At 38.8% G+C, this 17,637-nt stretch overlaps 4 protein-coding genes across 4 annotated transcripts; all 4 read left to right on the plus strand.

Moving 5' to 3' along the window:
* Positions 1-2,666: 2,666 nt before the first annotated feature.
* LOC137298645 (serine-enriched protein-like) lies at positions 2,667-4,050 on the plus strand. Its single transcript, XM_067830929.1, has 4 exons — positions 2,667-2,751; positions 2,984-3,236; positions 3,519-3,727; positions 3,887-4,050. The coding sequence occupies exons 1-4, from the start codon at positions 2,667-2,669 to the stop codon at positions 4,048-4,050; spliced, it is 711 nt and encodes a 236-aa protein (XP_067687030.1).
* Positions 4,051-6,627: 2,577 nt separating this feature from the next.
* LOC137298646 (serine-enriched protein-like) lies at positions 6,628-8,011 on the plus strand. The gene is made up of 4 exons (XM_067830930.1): positions 6,628-6,712; positions 6,945-7,197; positions 7,480-7,688; positions 7,848-8,011. The coding sequence occupies exons 1-4, from the start codon at positions 6,628-6,630 to the stop codon at positions 8,009-8,011; spliced, it is 711 nt and encodes a 236-aa protein (XP_067687031.1).
* A 2,577-nt stretch (positions 8,012-10,588) lies between these two features.
* Positions 10,589-11,972, plus strand: LOC137298647 (serine-enriched protein-like). The gene is made up of 4 exons (XM_067830931.1): positions 10,589-10,673; positions 10,906-11,158; positions 11,441-11,649; positions 11,809-11,972. The coding sequence occupies exons 1-4, from the start codon at positions 10,589-10,591 to the stop codon at positions 11,970-11,972; spliced, it is 711 nt and encodes a 236-aa protein (XP_067687032.1).
* A 2,576-nt stretch (positions 11,973-14,548) lies between these two features.
* Positions 14,549-15,925, plus strand: LOC137298648 (serine-enriched protein-like). The gene is made up of 4 exons (XM_067830932.1): positions 14,549-14,633; positions 14,859-15,111; positions 15,394-15,602; positions 15,762-15,925. Exons 1-4 carry the CDS (start codon positions 14,549-14,551, stop codon positions 15,923-15,925), a joined length of 711 nt encoding a protein of 236 aa, XP_067687033.1.
* The last annotated feature ends 1,712 nt before the right edge of the window (positions 15,926-17,637 follow it).

The raw sequence follows: 17,637 nt of genomic DNA on the forward strand, positions 1-17,637 counted from the left end.
TGGCATAATAATTGTCGAAAAGATTTCAAAATTGACATGTTTGATCATTAATACTTAAAAACGAATTTCAGACAACTACTTAAAATAATGAGAAGTGGCGCGATAAGAACTTGCGTCCAGACCTTTGTGATACGCTTGAGGGAGTCCATCTGCAGCTGCCCTTCAGGACATTCCCTTTGAAACAAGAGGGAAACAGACTGTCGTCTAAATATTGAAATGTTCAATTTGCTCCTGAGGATTTTGTCGTGTTTTTGCTATATGGCTCTGCGAGACACGTGTTAAACAGTAGCGGTATTGATTTCACGCCACGGTAAGCATGTATTGCACGTGCGTAATGGCAAATCTAGCTGTAGCAACCAAGTGTACTCGTCCAGATTACTTTCCCCGCCTGCTTGTCACAAACGAGTTCATTGAGCTGGCTCCTCTAATACTTGTCAAGCAGTAAATTTGTCATTTCTGTATTGCTGCATTGGACAAAAGCGTGAACCTTTTGCCAACAGCGACATTGCTACCCTTAATATTAATAAAAAGTCAGCTTTTTCCAACAAATAATTATAAAATAATGTTAGGCGTAATAAATGGAATGTCGATTTCACCTGGTTTCAAATGTGCGTAGTACGAATATTAACATTCATTTTACCTCCGTTAACTATCGATTACCTTACATTCAAGTCTTCTCTACACGCTAAGAAGACGAAATACAATGGAAAGATGTGCGTGTCAGGCTGCTCTGTCATGAAAGAGGAGATCAGATGAGAGCACAGACAAATTGTAACGCAAATGGGCTGCGCAGCATAGAGAATATGAAAAGTCTTCTTATATGCGAGCAAAGTTTGGCAACGTACTTCCATCGCTTCGGATCGGAAAATACTTTTCATGTCGAAATAAAATATCGCCACCATCAAAAGCACACTCCCATTTATTCACTTGGTTGTGCTCTCAGATTTTCTATCCCATGTTCAATAATTACTCACGTGAAATATGTTTTATTCAACATTTTAACCGCCACGCATGGTATTCAGATCGTTCTTCGCCTCCATTACCCCTGCCAGCTTCCGTTTGAACGGAGTGACAGAACAAGAATAACCAGAAATTAAAAAAGAAATACCATATTACCTAATTTTATCATGAACATGTTGGAGTTCATTTGTCATTTATGCCGTCGTTATTGTTAGAATTTTTTCGTAACATCTACATAAAAACACTTCTGGTGTAATGAGCGAATGAAGCAGTGGGGGTAACTTTAAGTATGCCATATGGAATAATACCCTCCTCTTCCTTCACTCCTTTAAACCGGAAACTGGAAGGAGGAATGGAGGCGAAGAACATGAAAAATATGTTTTGATACGAAGCGAAGGAAGTACGTTGCCAATCTTTGCTCGCTTCGCTCGTATATAAGAAGACTGGTATTTTTTTCCATGCTGCGCACCCCATTTGCGTTACAGTTTGCCTGCGATGAGAGACAGGCTGAAAACACATATGGCTAAATCCCAAAAAAGTGAAATGAATCTCGGGCATCGGCAAGTCACTTTAAATTTTTTGTGCGCGTAACAATTTGTTATTGCCATATAAAAAGTATAATTTGGACTCTGTGCTTTCTTAATTACTTTCTTTCAATTACAGATACCATGAATAACAATTTCGCATGGAACCAAAAAAATCTAAAGACTACACCAACACATTACAAACTGTGGACCGGTTAGTGCCTCAGTGAACATTTTGACAGGACGCTGACTGCCATCAAGATGGTATTCAATGTTTTAGACTAAATGTCATTCTATTCGCATGGTCGATGTATTCGTTATATATCACGTTTGTACATCTTCAATAATTACTAAATTAACCTTATAAGAAATGGATGTTCGCTCTCTAATACATAGTAGTTCTTCTTTCGGACGAATCTGCATTTTAACTCCCCGAATGTAACGTTATATGTTATATTTTAGAATGGAAATATTTGACTACAGGCAGTGTACATTTATGCATAATAGATTACAATTCATGATCTCCACTTCACTGAGTTCAGCACAAGTGTGACGTAACCACGAATCGTATACGGGCTGAGTGTAGCTATAGCATGCGTTGCTTTACAGTTCATTCTGGCAGAGAGACCACCTACTAACTACCAAAAACTAAGTTAAACCAACTTCATTTCATTTCAGGAGGTTTTCAATACACAGCTTTCATTGACGACTCTTGCGATCACGTTAATTAATTACAATGACCGTTAGTTCACTGACGTTAGCTTTCTTTTCAATCTGTTTAAATCATTTGCCAATGTTAATCCTCGTAATTGAATAGTAAAAATCACTGGAATCAAACACCTTTACCTAATCTCATCCCTCTCTATTGTTTGGAAAGGATTAACTATTAATCGCTAATTTGATGCTTAACGATCATTAATTCCCTGATCCCTACACACTGCTTGGCATTTGTCACGTGACCACAGCAGCACAAGTAAACATTACAGTGTCACGTTCGTTAGAGTGCTAAGAGCGTTGGCGTGACATAATGTAGTGATCAGTGTCACTTTGCGTTTGACCACGTGATATTAGACAAGGGGTATTAAAGGTTTCTTGCAAAGGCCCAAGCATCACTGTCCTCTGGCAACTGAAGGCACAGCTATTTTCCTTCTTCTGAACGGAAAACACCCACATTTTAGCAGCATGGACAGATGTGAATCTCGGCTTTGCCTCCTTGACAACGACCTCTTAGAAAGTACATCGAACATTTTCAACAGAGATAGCGAAGGTTAGTTAATCCCCAGCGGCATTATATATGCTAACGGTCACGAAAGTGAACCAATCATATTCTGACTTCCGTTCAGTGTACTATCCTAATCAAATGATGTTTGTTCCAAAGCAAACAGAAATATCTCCATCGTTATGTCAAACTATTTAAAAGTCTTTACCCTTGTATTTTACTTCGACATAACTTGACGCTGAATGTCATGTCAAAGACTAAGTTTCTGTACCATTTTCAGATGCTAGATCGTCGGGCTATGAATCTTGTGACTCACTCACCCCGCCGCCGTCACCACCTTCAACTCCATCCTCCAAAGTCAGGACGCCATCTGCTGGCAAAAAGGAGGTAATGATGTACAGCAACATGGCGGACCTGTCGGAATGTCTGCAGTATATTACTGGCATGCAGGATTTGTGTGACGTCACTTTTCTTGTTGGAAACCGACAGCTTCCTGTTCATGGAGTGAAGGCAATCCTGGCTACCAGGAGCAGGTAAATATCCCAGTCAACGAAAACTTCTTAATGGTGTTTCCTTCTTACATTTCCCATGCCAAGATCGTTATTAATGGGTCTATTCTAAGTGGAAGTGCAAGCTACGGCAGAGTTAAATCATACACATGTACTGGTTATCAGCAGTTCAGTTGGTGCCAGTGATTCAACGCATACTTGACATCACATAGCACCGTATTTCCTAAATATATTTAAACATGTAGTTCTAATTTTTCTATGAGATATGAACCAGAAAATATTAATATCTGTCTTTCATCGTTTCAGGGTCTTCTATCAGATGATTTTGCAGCACCAGAGGAAGGTCACTGAGTCGGAGAAACCCAAATCTCGACTAAGAATGAGAGCCAAGTCAAGTGTCAATCTTAACAGCAAACTCCAAATCCCAGTCCCAGATTACGACCACGAAGTCTTCTCTAATCTTGTCAACTTCTTACACTCAGGTCGTGTCAGAGTACAACTTGGAACAGTCACAGGTAAGCAGTAATAGGTTTTTATACCTACGTAGGTTGTTTCCATACTTTCTAGAATGCACAGCAATTACTATGTTTCAATACAACTGGCATTATAACTTCTTATCACACTAATGCATCAATGTAGCATACTTATTACAGTCTGCTTCCTTTTTTGTACAGGTTTATTTTGTGCTGCCATAGAATTTGGGCTGAAAGATCTGCAGAAGGCATGCTGGGACTTCTTGAAACGGTGTGGAGGCGAAGATCAGAAGAGGGCATTGATGACGTCAGCACAAAACTATCTCAAGAAGAAAGGAGCTCAGAAAATCTTGACGCTGTTGTAATTATGTCAGGTCGACATTTGCTCCAAAGTCATCGACTATTCACATATACAAACTTTGGAACCATTAGTGCTTCAACTGACATTTTGACAGAACATTGACTGCCACCAAGATGGCACTGGCCAAGGTGATTGCAATGAGAAGTCATTTCATATCCTATTGATTCTCAAGCTGCACAGAATATCAAAGGTTGAGATTGCAAACGTATTTTGAAATTAAGAAATCAGATGTCAGTTAGTTAACTGATCTCAGTGTCCCTTGTGCTAGTTCAGTGTGAGAGAAGAGATTGATTAAACTGATGATTTGTCTAAAAGTAATATAGTCGGGCTGAACCTTTAGCCAGAGAGTCCTGGCAGTTCTGAGAAAGGTGGCTCTGTGCTGAGAATGTTTGCCGGAAGTAACGTTGTATAATATAAAGAGGAATACTGTAATTCTCTTCGAATGTGTATGTGCTATATATGTACTGTTATGCCTCTATGGGTGTTGCCCAGTTTTGTTTCTGTTATCAAATGCAAATAAAATCAAACTTGCTCGTTACCCTTTGTTGGCTGTCTCAATTCCTATGTTTTGGGCATTTGGTGTCGACATTCTTACTTAAATCTACCATAGTTTGGCATTTGTTACGAAAAGAACTCTTCACATTTTACATAGTGCGTGCATATCAAATACAGAACAAAATATTATATTTGTCAGGGATTGACTAGACACATCTTCTTTACTTTAGACATAAAAGACTACAAGAAAAAATAACGCAGTACCATGAGTCCATTGCATATTATCCCAAATGGTTCAGTTTCTCGAACTGCATTCTTTGCTCAAGCCACATCGCTTTGGCTACCACAAATTCATATTTTCTCTTATCCTCCATTGCTTTCTCATAAGCGAGAATGCATGGCCGTTCACTTCATCATCTCCTCATATCTCATCACATGGCAGACAGAAAACCAATTAGTCCTACTGTTGACTAAATGTCATACTGTTCACATGCTCGATGTGTTGAATTGCAAAAATGGGGACATTAATAGTATTGTTTTATATGCAGTATTTTAGCAATATGACGATGAAAGACACCTAAAATAGGCTTCACGCATTGTATCATTTGAGGCTATGAAACATGAATAATTGGAGTAGCACACAAATAATTTGAACGCAGGACTGTCCAATCACCACACTAAATTAAGGGAACAGGAAACGCCATCTTGATAGACGTCGAATGGTATCTGCCAAATATGTATTTCGTCTATGCACGGAAATATGACTTCCCCATTGTTGTGATGGGACAATCTTATGACATTGCAAAACAGTCATTTTCGGGTATCTTCACTTAATTCGGTACTGAGCTATATACTCCTTGCCTTATATTTCAATGAATCAAGTGCATCTATGGAAATGTAATTGTTATTTGATCAAAGAGAAATAGCCATATTAAAAGATGACTAAATATTTACAGTACTACACGGAAGGTGATACATTAGAGGCCATCGGCTGAACGGTTCTTTGAAAACGGGTATGACAATATCTCAGAAACTCATAACAATGTGTACAGGAAAACTGGTGGACTGGGATTCAAATGATCTTAGACAATTCATTTCTTACAAAAACATTGATCATCCGTACAATACTCTAACAACATACCAGTATTCTCGGTTATGCTGGGAAACGAGCTCATTTGCATGTCAAAGAGATGATTTGGTTAAGGAAACAAACCCTAATCGTTATATATCAAGTTTATACATCTTCAATAATTACTAAATTAACCTTATAAGAAATGGATGTTTGCTCTCTAATACATAGTAGTTCTTCTTTCGGACGAATCTGCATTTTAACTCCCCGAATGTAACGTTATATGTTATATTTTAGAATGGAAATATTTGACTACAGGCAGTGTACATTTATGCATAATAAATTACAATTCATGATCTCCACTTCACTGAGTTCAGCACAAGTGTGACGTAACCACGAATCGTATACGGGCTGAGTGTAGCTATAGCATGCGTTGCTTTACAGTTCATTCTGGCAGAGAGACCACCTACTAACTACCAAAAACTAAGTTAAACCAACTTCAGTTCACTTCAGGAGGTTGTCAATACACAGCTTTCATTGACGACTCTTGCGATCACGTTAATTAATTACAATGACCGTTAGTTCACTGACGTTAGCTTTCTTTTCAATCTGTTTAAATCATTTGCCAATGTTAATCCTCGTAATTGAATAGTAAAAATCACTGGAATCAAACACCTTTACCTAATCTCATCCCACTCTATTGTTTGGAAAGGATTAACTATTGATCGCTAATTTGATGCTTAACGATCATTAATTCCCTGATCCCTGCACACTGCTTGGCATTTGTCACGTGACCACAGCAGCACAAGTAAACATTACAGTGTCACGTTCGTTAGAGTGCTAAGAGCGTTGGCGTGACATAATGTAGTGATCAGTGTCACTTTGCGTTTGACCACGTGATATTAGACAAGGGGTATTAAAGGTTTCTTGCAAAGGCCCAAGCATCACTGTCCTCTGGCAACTGAAGGCACAGCTATTTTCCTTCTTCTGAACGGAAAACACCCACATTTTAGCAGCATGGACAGATGTGAATCTCGGCTTTGCCTCCTTGACAACGACCTCTTAGAAAGTACATCGAACATTTTCAACAGAGACAGCGAAGGTTAGTTAATCCCCAGCGGCATTATATATGCTAACGGTCACGAAAGTGAACCAATCATATTCTGACTTCCGTTCAGTGTACTATCCTAATCAAATGATGTTTGTTCCAAAGCAAACAGAAATATCTCCATCGTTATGTCAAACTATTTAAAAGTCTTTACCCTTGTATTTTACTTCGACATAACTTGACGCTGAATGTCATGTCAAAGACTAAGTTTCTGTACCATTTTCAGATGCTAGATCGTCGGGCTATGAATCTTGTGACTCACTCACCCCGCCGCCGTCACCACCTTCAACTCCATCCTCCAAAGTCAGGACGCCATCTGCTGGCAAAAAGGAGGTAATGATGTACAGCAACATGGCGGACCTGTCGGAATGTCTGCAGTATATTACTGGCATGCAGGATTTGTGTGACGTCACTTTTCTTGTTGGAAACCGACAGCTTCCTGTTCATGGAGTGAAGGCAATCCTGGCTACCAGGAGCAGGTAAATATCCCAGTCAACGAAAACTTCTTAATGGTGTTTCCTTCTTAAATTTCCCATGACAAGATCGTTATTAATGGGTCTATTCTAAGTGGAAGTGCAAGCTACGGCAGAGTTAAATCATACACATGTACTGGTTATCAGCAGTTCAGTTGGTGCCAGTGATTCAACGCATACTTGACATCACATAGCACCGTATTTCCTAAATATATTTAAACATGTAGTTCTAATTTTTCTATGAGATATGAACCAGAAAATATTAATATCTGTCTTTCATCGATTCAGGGTCTTCTATCAGATGATTTTGCAGCACCAGAGGAAGGTCACTGAGTCGGAGAAACCCAAATCTCGACTAAGAATGAGAGCCAAGTCAAGTGTCAATCTTAACAGCAAACTCCAAATCCCAGTCCCAGATTACGACCACGAAGTCTTCTCTAATCTTGTCAACTTCTTACACTCAGGTCGTGTCAGAGTACAACTTGGAACAGTCACAGGTAAGCAGTAATAGGTTTTTATACCTACGTAGGTTGTTTCCATACTTTCTAGAATGCACAGCAATTACTATGTTTCAATACAACTGGCATTATAACTTCTTATCACACTAATGCATCAATGTAGCATACTTCTTACAGTCTGCTTCCTTTTTTGTACAGGTTTATTTTGTGCTGCCATAGAATTTGGGCTGAAAGATCTGCAGAAGGCATGCTGGGACTTCTTGAAACGGTGTGGAGGCGAAGATCAGAAGAGGGCATTGATGACGTCAACACAAAACTATCTCAAGAAGAAAGGAGCTCAGAAAATCTTGACGCTGTTGTAATTATGTCAGGTCGACATTTGCTCCAAAGTCATCGACTATTCACATATACAAACTTTGGAACCATTAGTGCTTCAACTGACATTTTGACAGAACATTGACTGCCACCAAGATGGCACTGGCCAAGGTGATCGCAATGAGAAGTCATTTCATATCCTATTGATTCTCAAGCTGCACAGAATATCAAAGGTTGAGATTGCAAACGTATTTTGAAATTAAGAAATCAGATGTCAGTTAGTTAACTGATCTCAGTGTCCCTTGTGCTAGTTCAGTGTGAGAGAAGAGATTGATTAAACTGATGATTTGTCTAAAAGTAATATAGTCGGGCTGAACCTTTAGCCAGAGAGTCCTGGCAGTTCTGAGAAAGGTGGCTCTGTGCTGAGAATGTTTGCCGGAAGTAACGTTGTATAATATAAAGAGGAATACTGTAATTCTCTTCGAATGTGTATGTGCTATATATGTACTGTTATGCCTCTATGGGTGTTGCCCAGTTTTGTTTCTGTTATCAAATGCAAATAAAATCAAACTTGCTCGTTACCCTTTGTTGGCTCTCTCAATTCCTATGTTTTGGGCATTTGGTGTCGACATTCTTACTTAAATCTACCATACTTTGGCATTTGTTACGAAAAGAACTCTTCACATTTTACATAGTGCGTGCATATCAAATACAGAACAAAATATTATATTTGTCAGGGATTGACTAGACACATCTTCTTTACTTTAGACATAAAAGACTACAAGAAAAAATAACGCAGTACCATGAGTCCATTGCTTATTATCCCAAATGGTTCAGTTTCTCGAACTGCATTCTTTGCTCAAGCCACATCGCTTTGGCTACCACAAATTCATATTTTCTCTTATCCTCCATTGCTTTCTCATAAGCGAGAATGCATGGCCGTTCACTTCATCATCTCCTCATATCTCATCACATGGCAGACACAAAACCAATTAGTCCTACTGTTGACTAAATGTCATACTGTTCACATGCTCGATGTGTTGAATTGCAAAAATGGGGACATTAATAGTATTGTTTTATATGCAGTATTTTAGCAATATGACGATGAAAGACACCTAAAATAGGCTTCACGCATTGTATCATTTGAGGCTATGAAACATGAATAATTGGAGTAGCACACAAATAATTTGAACGTAGGACTGTCCAATCACCACACTAAATTAAGGGAACAGGGAACGCCATCTTGATAGACGTCGAATGGTATCTGCCAAATATGTATTTCGTCTATGCACGGAAATATGACTTCCCCATTGTTGTGATGGGACAATCTTATGACATTGCAAAACAGTCATTTTCGGGTATCTTCACTTAATTCGGTACTGAGCTATATACTCCTTGCCTTATATTTCAATGAATCAAGTGCATCTATGGAAATGTAATTGTTATTTGATCAAAGAGAAATAGCCATATTAAAAGATGACTAAATATTTACAGTACTACACGGAAGGTGATACATTAGAGGCCATCGGCTGAACGGTTCTTTGAAAACGGGTATGACAATATCTCAGAAACTCATAACAATGTGTACAGGAAAACTGGTGGACTGGGATTCAAATGATCTTAGACAATTCATTTCTTACAAAAACATTGATCATCCGTACAATACTCTAACAACATACCAGTATTCTCGGTTATGCTGGGAAACGAGCTCATTTGCATGTCAAAGAGATGATTTGGTTAAGGAAACAAACCCTAATCGTCATATATCAAGTTTATACATCTTCAATAATTACTAAATTAACCTTATAAGAAATGGATGTTTGCTCTCTAATACATAGTAGTTCTTCTTTCGGACGAATCTGCATTTTAACTCCCCGAATGTAACGTTATATGTTATATTTTAGAATGGAAATATTTGACTACAGGCAGTGTACATTTATGCATAATAGATTACAATTCATGATCTCCACTTCACTGAGTTCAGCACAAGTGTGACGTAACCACGAATCGTATACGGGCTGAGTGTAGCTATAGCATGCGTTGCTTTACAGTTCATTCTGGCAGAGAGACCACCTACTAACTACCAAAAACTAAGTTAAACCAACTTCAGTTCACTTCAGGAGGTTGTCAATACACAGCTTTCATTGACGACTCTTGCGATCACGTTAATTAATTACAATGACCGTTAGTTCACTGACGTTAGCTTTCTTTTCAATCTGTTTAGATCATTTGCCAATGTTAATCCTCGTAATTGAATAGTAAAAATCACTGGAATCAAACACCTTTACCTAATCTCATCCCACTCTATTGTTTGGAAAGGATTAACTATTGATCGCTAATTTGATGCTTAACGATCATTAATTCCCTGATCCCTGCACACTGCTTGGCATTTGTCACGTGACCACAGCAGCACAAGTAAACATTACAGTGTCACGTTCGTTAGAGTGCTAAGAGCGTTGGCGTGACATAATGTAGTGATCAGTGTCACTTTGCGTTTGACCACGTGATATTAGACAAGGGGTATTAAAGGTTTCTTGCAAAGGCCCAAGCATCACTGTCCTCTAGCAACTGAAGGCACAGCTATTTTCCTTCTTCTGAACGGAAAACACCCACATTTTAGCAGCATGGACAGATGTGAATCTCGGCTTTGCCTCCTTGACAACGACCTCTTAGAAAGTACATCGAACATTTTCAACAGAGACAGCGAAGGTTAGTTAATCCCCAGCGGCATTATATATGCTAACGGTCACGAAAGTGAACCAATCATATTCTGACTTCCGTTCAGTGTACTATCCTAATCAAATGATGTTTGTTCCAAAGCAAACAGAAATATCTCCATCGTTATGTCAAACTATTTAAAAGTCTTTACCCTTGTATTTTACTTCGACATAACTTGACGCTGAATGTCATGTCAAAGACTAAGTTTCTGTACCATTTTCAGATGCTAGATCGTCGGGCTATGAATCTTGTGACTCACTCACCCCGCCGCCGTCACCACCTTCAACTCCATCCTCCAAAGTCAGGACGCCATCTGCTGGCAAAAAGGAGGTAATGATGTACAGCAACATGGCGGACCTGTCGGAATGTCTGCAGTATATTACTGGCATGGAGGATTTGTGTGACGTCACTTTTCTTGTTGGAAACCGACAGCTTCCTGTTCATGGAGTGAAGGCAATCCTGGCTACCAGGAGCAGGTAAATATCCCAGTCAACGAAAACTTCTTAATGGTGTTTCCTTCTTAAATTTCCCATGCCAAGATCGTTATTAATGGGTCTATTCTAAGTGGAAGTGCAAGCTACGGCAGAGTTAAATCATACACATGTACTGGTTATCAGCAGTTCAGTTGGTGCCAGTGATTCAACGCATACTTGACATCACATAGCACCGTATTTCCTAAATATATTTAAACATGTAGTTCGAGTTTTTCTATGAGATATGAACCAGAAAATATTAATATCTGTCTTTCATCGATTCAGGGTCTTCTATCAGATGATTTTGCAGCACCAGAGGAAGGTCACTGAGTCGGAGAAACCCAAATCTCGACTAAGAATGAGAGCCAAGTCAAGTGTCAATCTTAACAGCAAACTCCAAATCCCAGTCCCAGATTACGACCACGAAGTCTTCTCTAATCTTGTCAACTTCTTACACTCAGGTCGTGTCAGAGTACAACTTGGAACAGTCACAGGTAAGCAGTAATAGGTTTTTATACCTACGTAGGTTGTTTCCATACTTTCTAGAATGCACAGCAATTACTATGTTTCAATACAACTGGCATTATAACTTCTTATCACACTAATGCATCAATGTAGCATACTTCTTACAGTCTGCTTCCTTTTTTGTACAGGTTTATTTTGTGCTGCCATAGAATTTGGGCTGAAAGATCTGCAGAAGGCATGCTGGGACTTCTTGAAACGGTGTGGAGGCGAAGATCAGAAGAGGGCATTGATGACGTCAACACAAAACTATCTCAAGAAGAAAGGAGCTCAGAAAATCTTGACGCTGTTGTAATTATGTCAGGTCGACATTTGCTCCAAAGTCATCGACTATTCACATATACAAACTTTGGAACCATTAGTGCTTCAACTGACATTTTGACAGAACATTGACTGCCACCAAGATGGCACTGGCCAAGGTGATCGCAATGAGAAGTCATTTCATATCCTATTGATTCTCAAGCTGCACAGAATATCAAAGGTTGAGATTGCAAACGTATTTTGAAATTAAGAAATCAGATGTCAGTTAGTTAACTGATCTCAGTGTCCCTTGTGCTAGTTCAGTGTGAGAGAAGAGATTGATTAAACTGATGATTTGTCTAAAAGTAATATAGTCGGGCTGAACCTTTAGCCAGAGAGTAATGGCAGTTCTGAGAAAGGTGGCTCTGTGCTGAGAATGTTTGCCGGAAGTAACGTTGTATAATATAAAGAGGAATACTGTAATTCTCTTCGAATGTGTATGTGCTATATATGTACTGTTATGCCTCTATGGGTGTTGCCCAGTTTTGTTTCTGTTATCAAATGCAAATAAAATCAAACTTGCTCGTTACCCTTTGTTGGCTGTCTCAATTCCTATGTTTTGGGCATTTGGTGTCGACATTCTTACTTAAATCTACCATACTTTGGCATTTGTTACGAAAAGAACTCTTCACATTTTACATAGTGCGTGCATATCAAATACAGAACAAAATATTATATTTGTCAGGGATTGACTAGACACATCTTCTTTACTTTAGACATAAAAGACTACAAGAAAAAATAACGCAGTACCATGAGTCCATTGCTTATTATCCCAAATGGTTCAGTTTCTCGAACTGCATTCTTTGCTCAAGCCACATCGCTTTGGCTACCACAAATTCATATTTTCTCTTATCCTCCATTGCTTTCTCATAAGCGAGAATGCATGGCCGTTCACTTCATCATCTCCTCATATCTCATCACATGGCAGACACAAAACCAATTAGTCCTACTGTTGACTAAATGTCATACTGTTCACATGCTCGATGTGTTGAATTGCAAAAATGGGGACATTAATAGTATTGTTTTATATGCAGTATTTTAGCAATATGACGATGAAAGACACCTAAAATAGGCTTCACGCATTGTATCATTTGAGGCTATGAAACATGAATAATTGGAGTAGCACACAAATAATTTGAACGCAGGACTGTCCAATCACCACACTAAATTAAGGTAACAGGGAACGCCATCTTGATAGACGTCAATGGTATCTGCCAAATATGTATTTCGTCTATGCACGGAAATATGACTTCCCCATTGTTGTGATGGGACAATCTTATGACATTGCAAAACAGTCATTTTCGGGTATCTTCACTTAATTCGGTACTGAGCTATATACTCCTTGCCTTATATTTCAATGAATCAAGTGCATCTATGGAAATGTAATTGTTATTTGATCAAAGAGAAATAGCCATATTAAAAGATGACTAAATATTTACAGTACTACACGGAAGGTGATACATTAGAGGCCATCGGCTGAACGGTTCTTTGAAAACGGGTATGACAATATCTCAGAAACTCATAACAATGTGTACAGGAAAACTGGTGGACTGGGATTCAAATGATCTTAGACAATTCATTTCTTACAAAAACATTGATCATCCGTACAATACTCTAACAACATACCAGTATTCTCGGTTATGCTGGGAAACGAGCTCATTTGCATGTCAAAGAGATGATTTGGTTAAGGAAACAAACCCTAATCGTCATATATCAAGTTTATACATCTTCAATAATTACTAAATTAACCTTATAAGAAATGGATGTTTGCTCTCTAATACATAGTAGTTCTTCTTTCGGACGAATCTGCATTTTAACTCCCCGAATGTAACGTTATATGTTATATTTTAGAATGGAAATATTTGACTACAGGCAGTGTACATTTATGCATAATAGATTACAATTCATGATCTCCACTTCACTGAGTTCAGCACAAGTGTGACGTAACCACGAATCGTATACGGGCTGAGTGTAGCTATAGCATGCGTTGCTTTACAGTTCATTCTGGCAGAGAGACCACCTACTAACTACCAAAAACTAAGTTAAACCAACTTCAGTTCACTTCAGGAGGTTGTCAATACACAGCTTTCATTGACGACTCCAGCGATCACGTTAATTAATTACAATGACCGTTAGTTCACTGACGTTAGCTTTCTTTTCAATCTGTTTAAATCATTTGCCAATGTTAATCCTCGTAATTGAATAGTAAAAATCACTGGAATCAAACACCTTTACCTAATCTCATCCCACTCTATTGTTTGGAAAGGATTAACTATTGATCGCTAATTTGATGCTTAACGATCATTAATTCCCTGATCCCTGCACACTGCTTGGCATTTGTCACATGACCACAGCAGCACAAGTAAACATTACAGTGTCACGTTCGTTAGAGTGCTAAGAGCGTTGGCGTGACATAATGTAGTGATCAGTGTCACTTTGCGTTTGACCACGTGATATTAGACAAGGGGTATTAAAGGTTTCTTGCAAAGGCCCAAGCATCACTGTCCTCTGGCAACTGAAGGCACAGCTATTTTCCTTCTTCTGAACGGAAAACACCCACATTTTAGCAGCATGGACAGATGTGAATCTCGGCTTTGCCTCCTTGACAACGACCTCTTAGAAAGTACATCGAACATTTTCAACAGAGACAGCGAAGGTTAGTTAATCCCCAGCAGCATTATATATGCTAACGGTCACGAAAGTGAACCAATCATATTCTGACTTCCGTTCAGTGTACTATCCTAATCAAATGATATTTGTTCCAAAGCAAACAGAAATATATCCATCATTATGTCAAACTATTTAAAAGTCTTTACCCTTGTATTTTACTTCGACATAACTGAATGTCATGTCAAAGACTAAGTTTCTGTACCATTTTCAGATGCTAGATCGTCGGGCTATGAATCTTGTGACTCACTCACCCCGCCGCCGTCACCACCTTCAACTCCATCCTCCAAAGTCAGGACGCCATCTGCTGGCAAAAAGGAGGTAATGATGTACAGCAACATGGCGAACCTGTCGGAATGTCTGCAGTATATTACTGGCATGCAGGATTTGTGTGACGTCACTTTTCTTGTTGGAAACCGACAGCTTCCTGTTCATGGAGTGAAGGCAATCCTGGCTACCAGGAGCAGGTAAATATCCCAGTCAACGAAAACTTCTTAATGGTGTTTCCTTCTTAAATTTCCCATGCCAAGATCGTTATTAATGGGTCTATTCTAAGTGGAAGTGCAAGCTACGGCAGAGTTAAATCATACACATGTACTGGTTATCAGCAGTTCAGTTAGTGCCAGTGATTCAACGCATACTTGACATCACATAGCACCGTATTTCCTAAATATATTTAAACATGTAGTTCGAATTTTTCTATGAGATATGAACCAGAAAATATTAATATCTGTCTTTCATCGTTTCAGGGTCTTCTATCAGATGATTTTGCAGCACCAGAGGAAGGTCACTGAGTCGGAGAAACCCAAATCTCGACTAAGAATGAGAGCCAAGTCAAGTGTCAATCTTAACAGCAAACTCCAAATCCCAGTCCCAGATTACGACCACGAAGTCTTCTCTAATCTTGTCAACTTCTTACACTCAGGTCGTGTCAGAGTACAACTTGGAACAGTCACAGGTAAGCAGTAATAGGTTTTTATACCTACGTAGGTTGTTTCCATACTTTCTAGAATGCACAGCAATTACTATGTTTCAATACAACTGGCATTATAACTTCTTATCACACTAATGCATCAATGTAGCATACTTCTTACAGTCTGCTTCCTATTTTGTACAGGTTTATTTTGTGCTGCCATAGAATTTGGACTGAAAGATCTGCAGAAGGCATGCTGGGACTTCTTGAAACGGTGTGGAGGCGAAGATCAGAAGAGGGCATTGATGACGTCAACACAAAACTATCTCAAGAAGAAAGGAGCTCAGAAAATCTTGACGCTGTTGTAATTATGTCAGGTCGACATTTGCTCCAAAGTCATCGACTATTCACATATACAAACTTTGGAACCATTAGTGCTTCAACTGACATTTTGACAGAACATTGACTGCCACCAAGATGGCACTGGCCAAGGTGATCGCAATGAGAAGTCATATCATATCCTATTGATTCTCAAGCTGCACAGAATATCAAAGGTTGAGATTGCAAACGTATTTTGAAATTAAGAAATCAGATGTCAGTTAGTTAACTGATCTCAGTGTCCCTTGTGCTAGTTCAGTGTGAGAGAAGAGATTGATTAAACTGATGATTTGTCTAAAAGTAATATAGTCGGGCTGAACCTTTAGCCAGAGAGTCCTGGCAGTTCTGAGAAAGGTGGCTCTGTGCTGAGAATGTTTCCCGGAAGTAACGTTGTATAATATAAAGAGGAATACTGTATTTCTCTTCGAATGTGTATGTGCTATATATGTACTGTTATGCCTCTATGGGTGTTGCCCAGTTTTGTTTCTGTTATCAAATGCAAATAAAATCAAACTTGCTCGTTACCCTTTGTTGGCTGTCTCAATTCCTATGTTTTGGGCATTTGGTGTCGACATTCTTACTTAAATCTACCATAGTTTGGCATTTGTTACGAAAAGAACTCTTCACATTTTACATAGTGCGTGCATATCAAATACAGAACAAAATATTATATTTGTCAGGGATTGACTAGACACATCTTCTTTACTTTAGACATAAAAGACTACAAGAAAAAATAACGCAGTACCATGAGTCCATTGCTTATTATCCCAAATGGTTCAGTTTCTCGAACTGCATTCTTTGCTCAAGCCACATCGCTTTGGCTACCACAAATTCATATTTTCTCTTATCCTCCATTGCTTTCTCATAAGCGAGAATGCATGGCCGTTCACTTCATCATCTCCTCATATCTCATCACATGGCAGACACAAAACCAATTAGTCCTACTGTTGACTAAATGTCATACTGTTCACATGCTCGATGTGTTGAATTGCAAAAATGGGGACATTAATAGTATTGTTTTATATGCAGTATTTTAGCAATATGACGATGAAAGACACCTAAAATAGGCTTCACGCATTGTATCATTTGAGGCTATGAAACATGAGTAGCACACAAATAATTTGAACGCAGGACTGTCCAATCACCACACTAAATTAAGGGAACAGGAAACGCCATCTTGATAGACGTCGAATGGTATCTGTCAAATATGTATTTCGTCTATGCACGGAAATATGACTTCCCCATTGTTGTGATGGGACAATCTTATGACATTGCAAAACAGTCATTTTCGGGTATCTTCACTTAATTCGGTACTGAGCTATATACTCCTTGCCTTATATTTCAATGAATCAAGTGCATCTATGGAAATGTAATTGTTATTTGATCAAAGAGAAATAGCCATATTAAAAGATGACTAAATATTTACAGTACTACACGGAAGGTGATACATTAGAGGCCATCGGCTGAACGGTTCTTTGAAAACGGGTATGACAATATCTCAGAAACTCATAACAATGTGTACAGGAAAACTGGTGGACTGGGATTCAAATGATCTTAGACAATTCATTTCTTACAAAAACGTTGATCATCCGTACAATACTCTAACAACATACCAGTATTCTCGGTTATGCTGGGAAACAAGCTCATTTGCATGTCAAAGAGATGATTTGGTTAAGGAAACAAACCCTATTCGTTATATGTC

Source organism: Haliotis asinina, chromosome 10 (assembly GCF_037392515.1).
Source record: "Haliotis asinina isolate JCU_RB_2024 chromosome 10, JCU_Hal_asi_v2, whole genome shotgun sequence".
Lineage (NCBI taxonomy): Eukaryota > Metazoa > Mollusca > Gastropoda > Lepetellida > Haliotidae > Haliotis > Haliotis asinina.

Coding starts and splice junctions, on each gene's coding strand:
- LOC137298647 (XM_067830931.1), top strand. CDS start 10,589: ATGGACAGATGTGAATCTCGGCTTTGCCTCCTTGACAACGACCTCTTA. Junction 10,674..10,905: donor TTTCAACAGAGACAGCGAAG/GTTAGTTAATCC, acceptor TACCATTTTCAG/ATGCTAGATCGTCGGGCTAT. Junction 11,159..11,440: donor ATCCTGGCTACCAGGAGCAG/GTAAATATCCCA, acceptor TCATCGATTCAG/GGTCTTCTATCAGATGATTT.
- LOC137298646 (XM_067830930.1), top strand. CDS start 6,628: ATGGACAGATGTGAATCTCGGCTTTGCCTCCTTGACAACGACCTCTTA. Junction 6,713..6,944: donor TTTCAACAGAGACAGCGAAG/GTTAGTTAATCC, acceptor TACCATTTTCAG/ATGCTAGATCGTCGGGCTAT. Junction 7,689..7,847: donor ACAACTTGGAACAGTCACAG/GTAAGCAGTAAT, acceptor TTTTTTGTACAG/GTTTATTTTGTGCTGCCATA.
- LOC137298645 (XM_067830929.1), top strand. CDS start 2,667: ATGGACAGATGTGAATCTCGGCTTTGCCTCCTTGACAACGACCTCTTA. Junction 2,752..2,983: donor TTTCAACAGAGATAGCGAAG/GTTAGTTAATCC, acceptor TACCATTTTCAG/ATGCTAGATCGTCGGGCTAT. Junction 3,237..3,518: donor ATCCTGGCTACCAGGAGCAG/GTAAATATCCCA, acceptor TCATCGTTTCAG/GGTCTTCTATCAGATGATTT.
- LOC137298648 (XM_067830932.1), top strand. CDS start 14,549: ATGGACAGATGTGAATCTCGGCTTTGCCTCCTTGACAACGACCTCTTA. Junction 14,634..14,858: donor TTTCAACAGAGACAGCGAAG/GTTAGTTAATCC, acceptor TACCATTTTCAG/ATGCTAGATCGTCGGGCTAT. Junction 15,112..15,393: donor ATCCTGGCTACCAGGAGCAG/GTAAATATCCCA, acceptor TCATCGTTTCAG/GGTCTTCTATCAGATGATTT.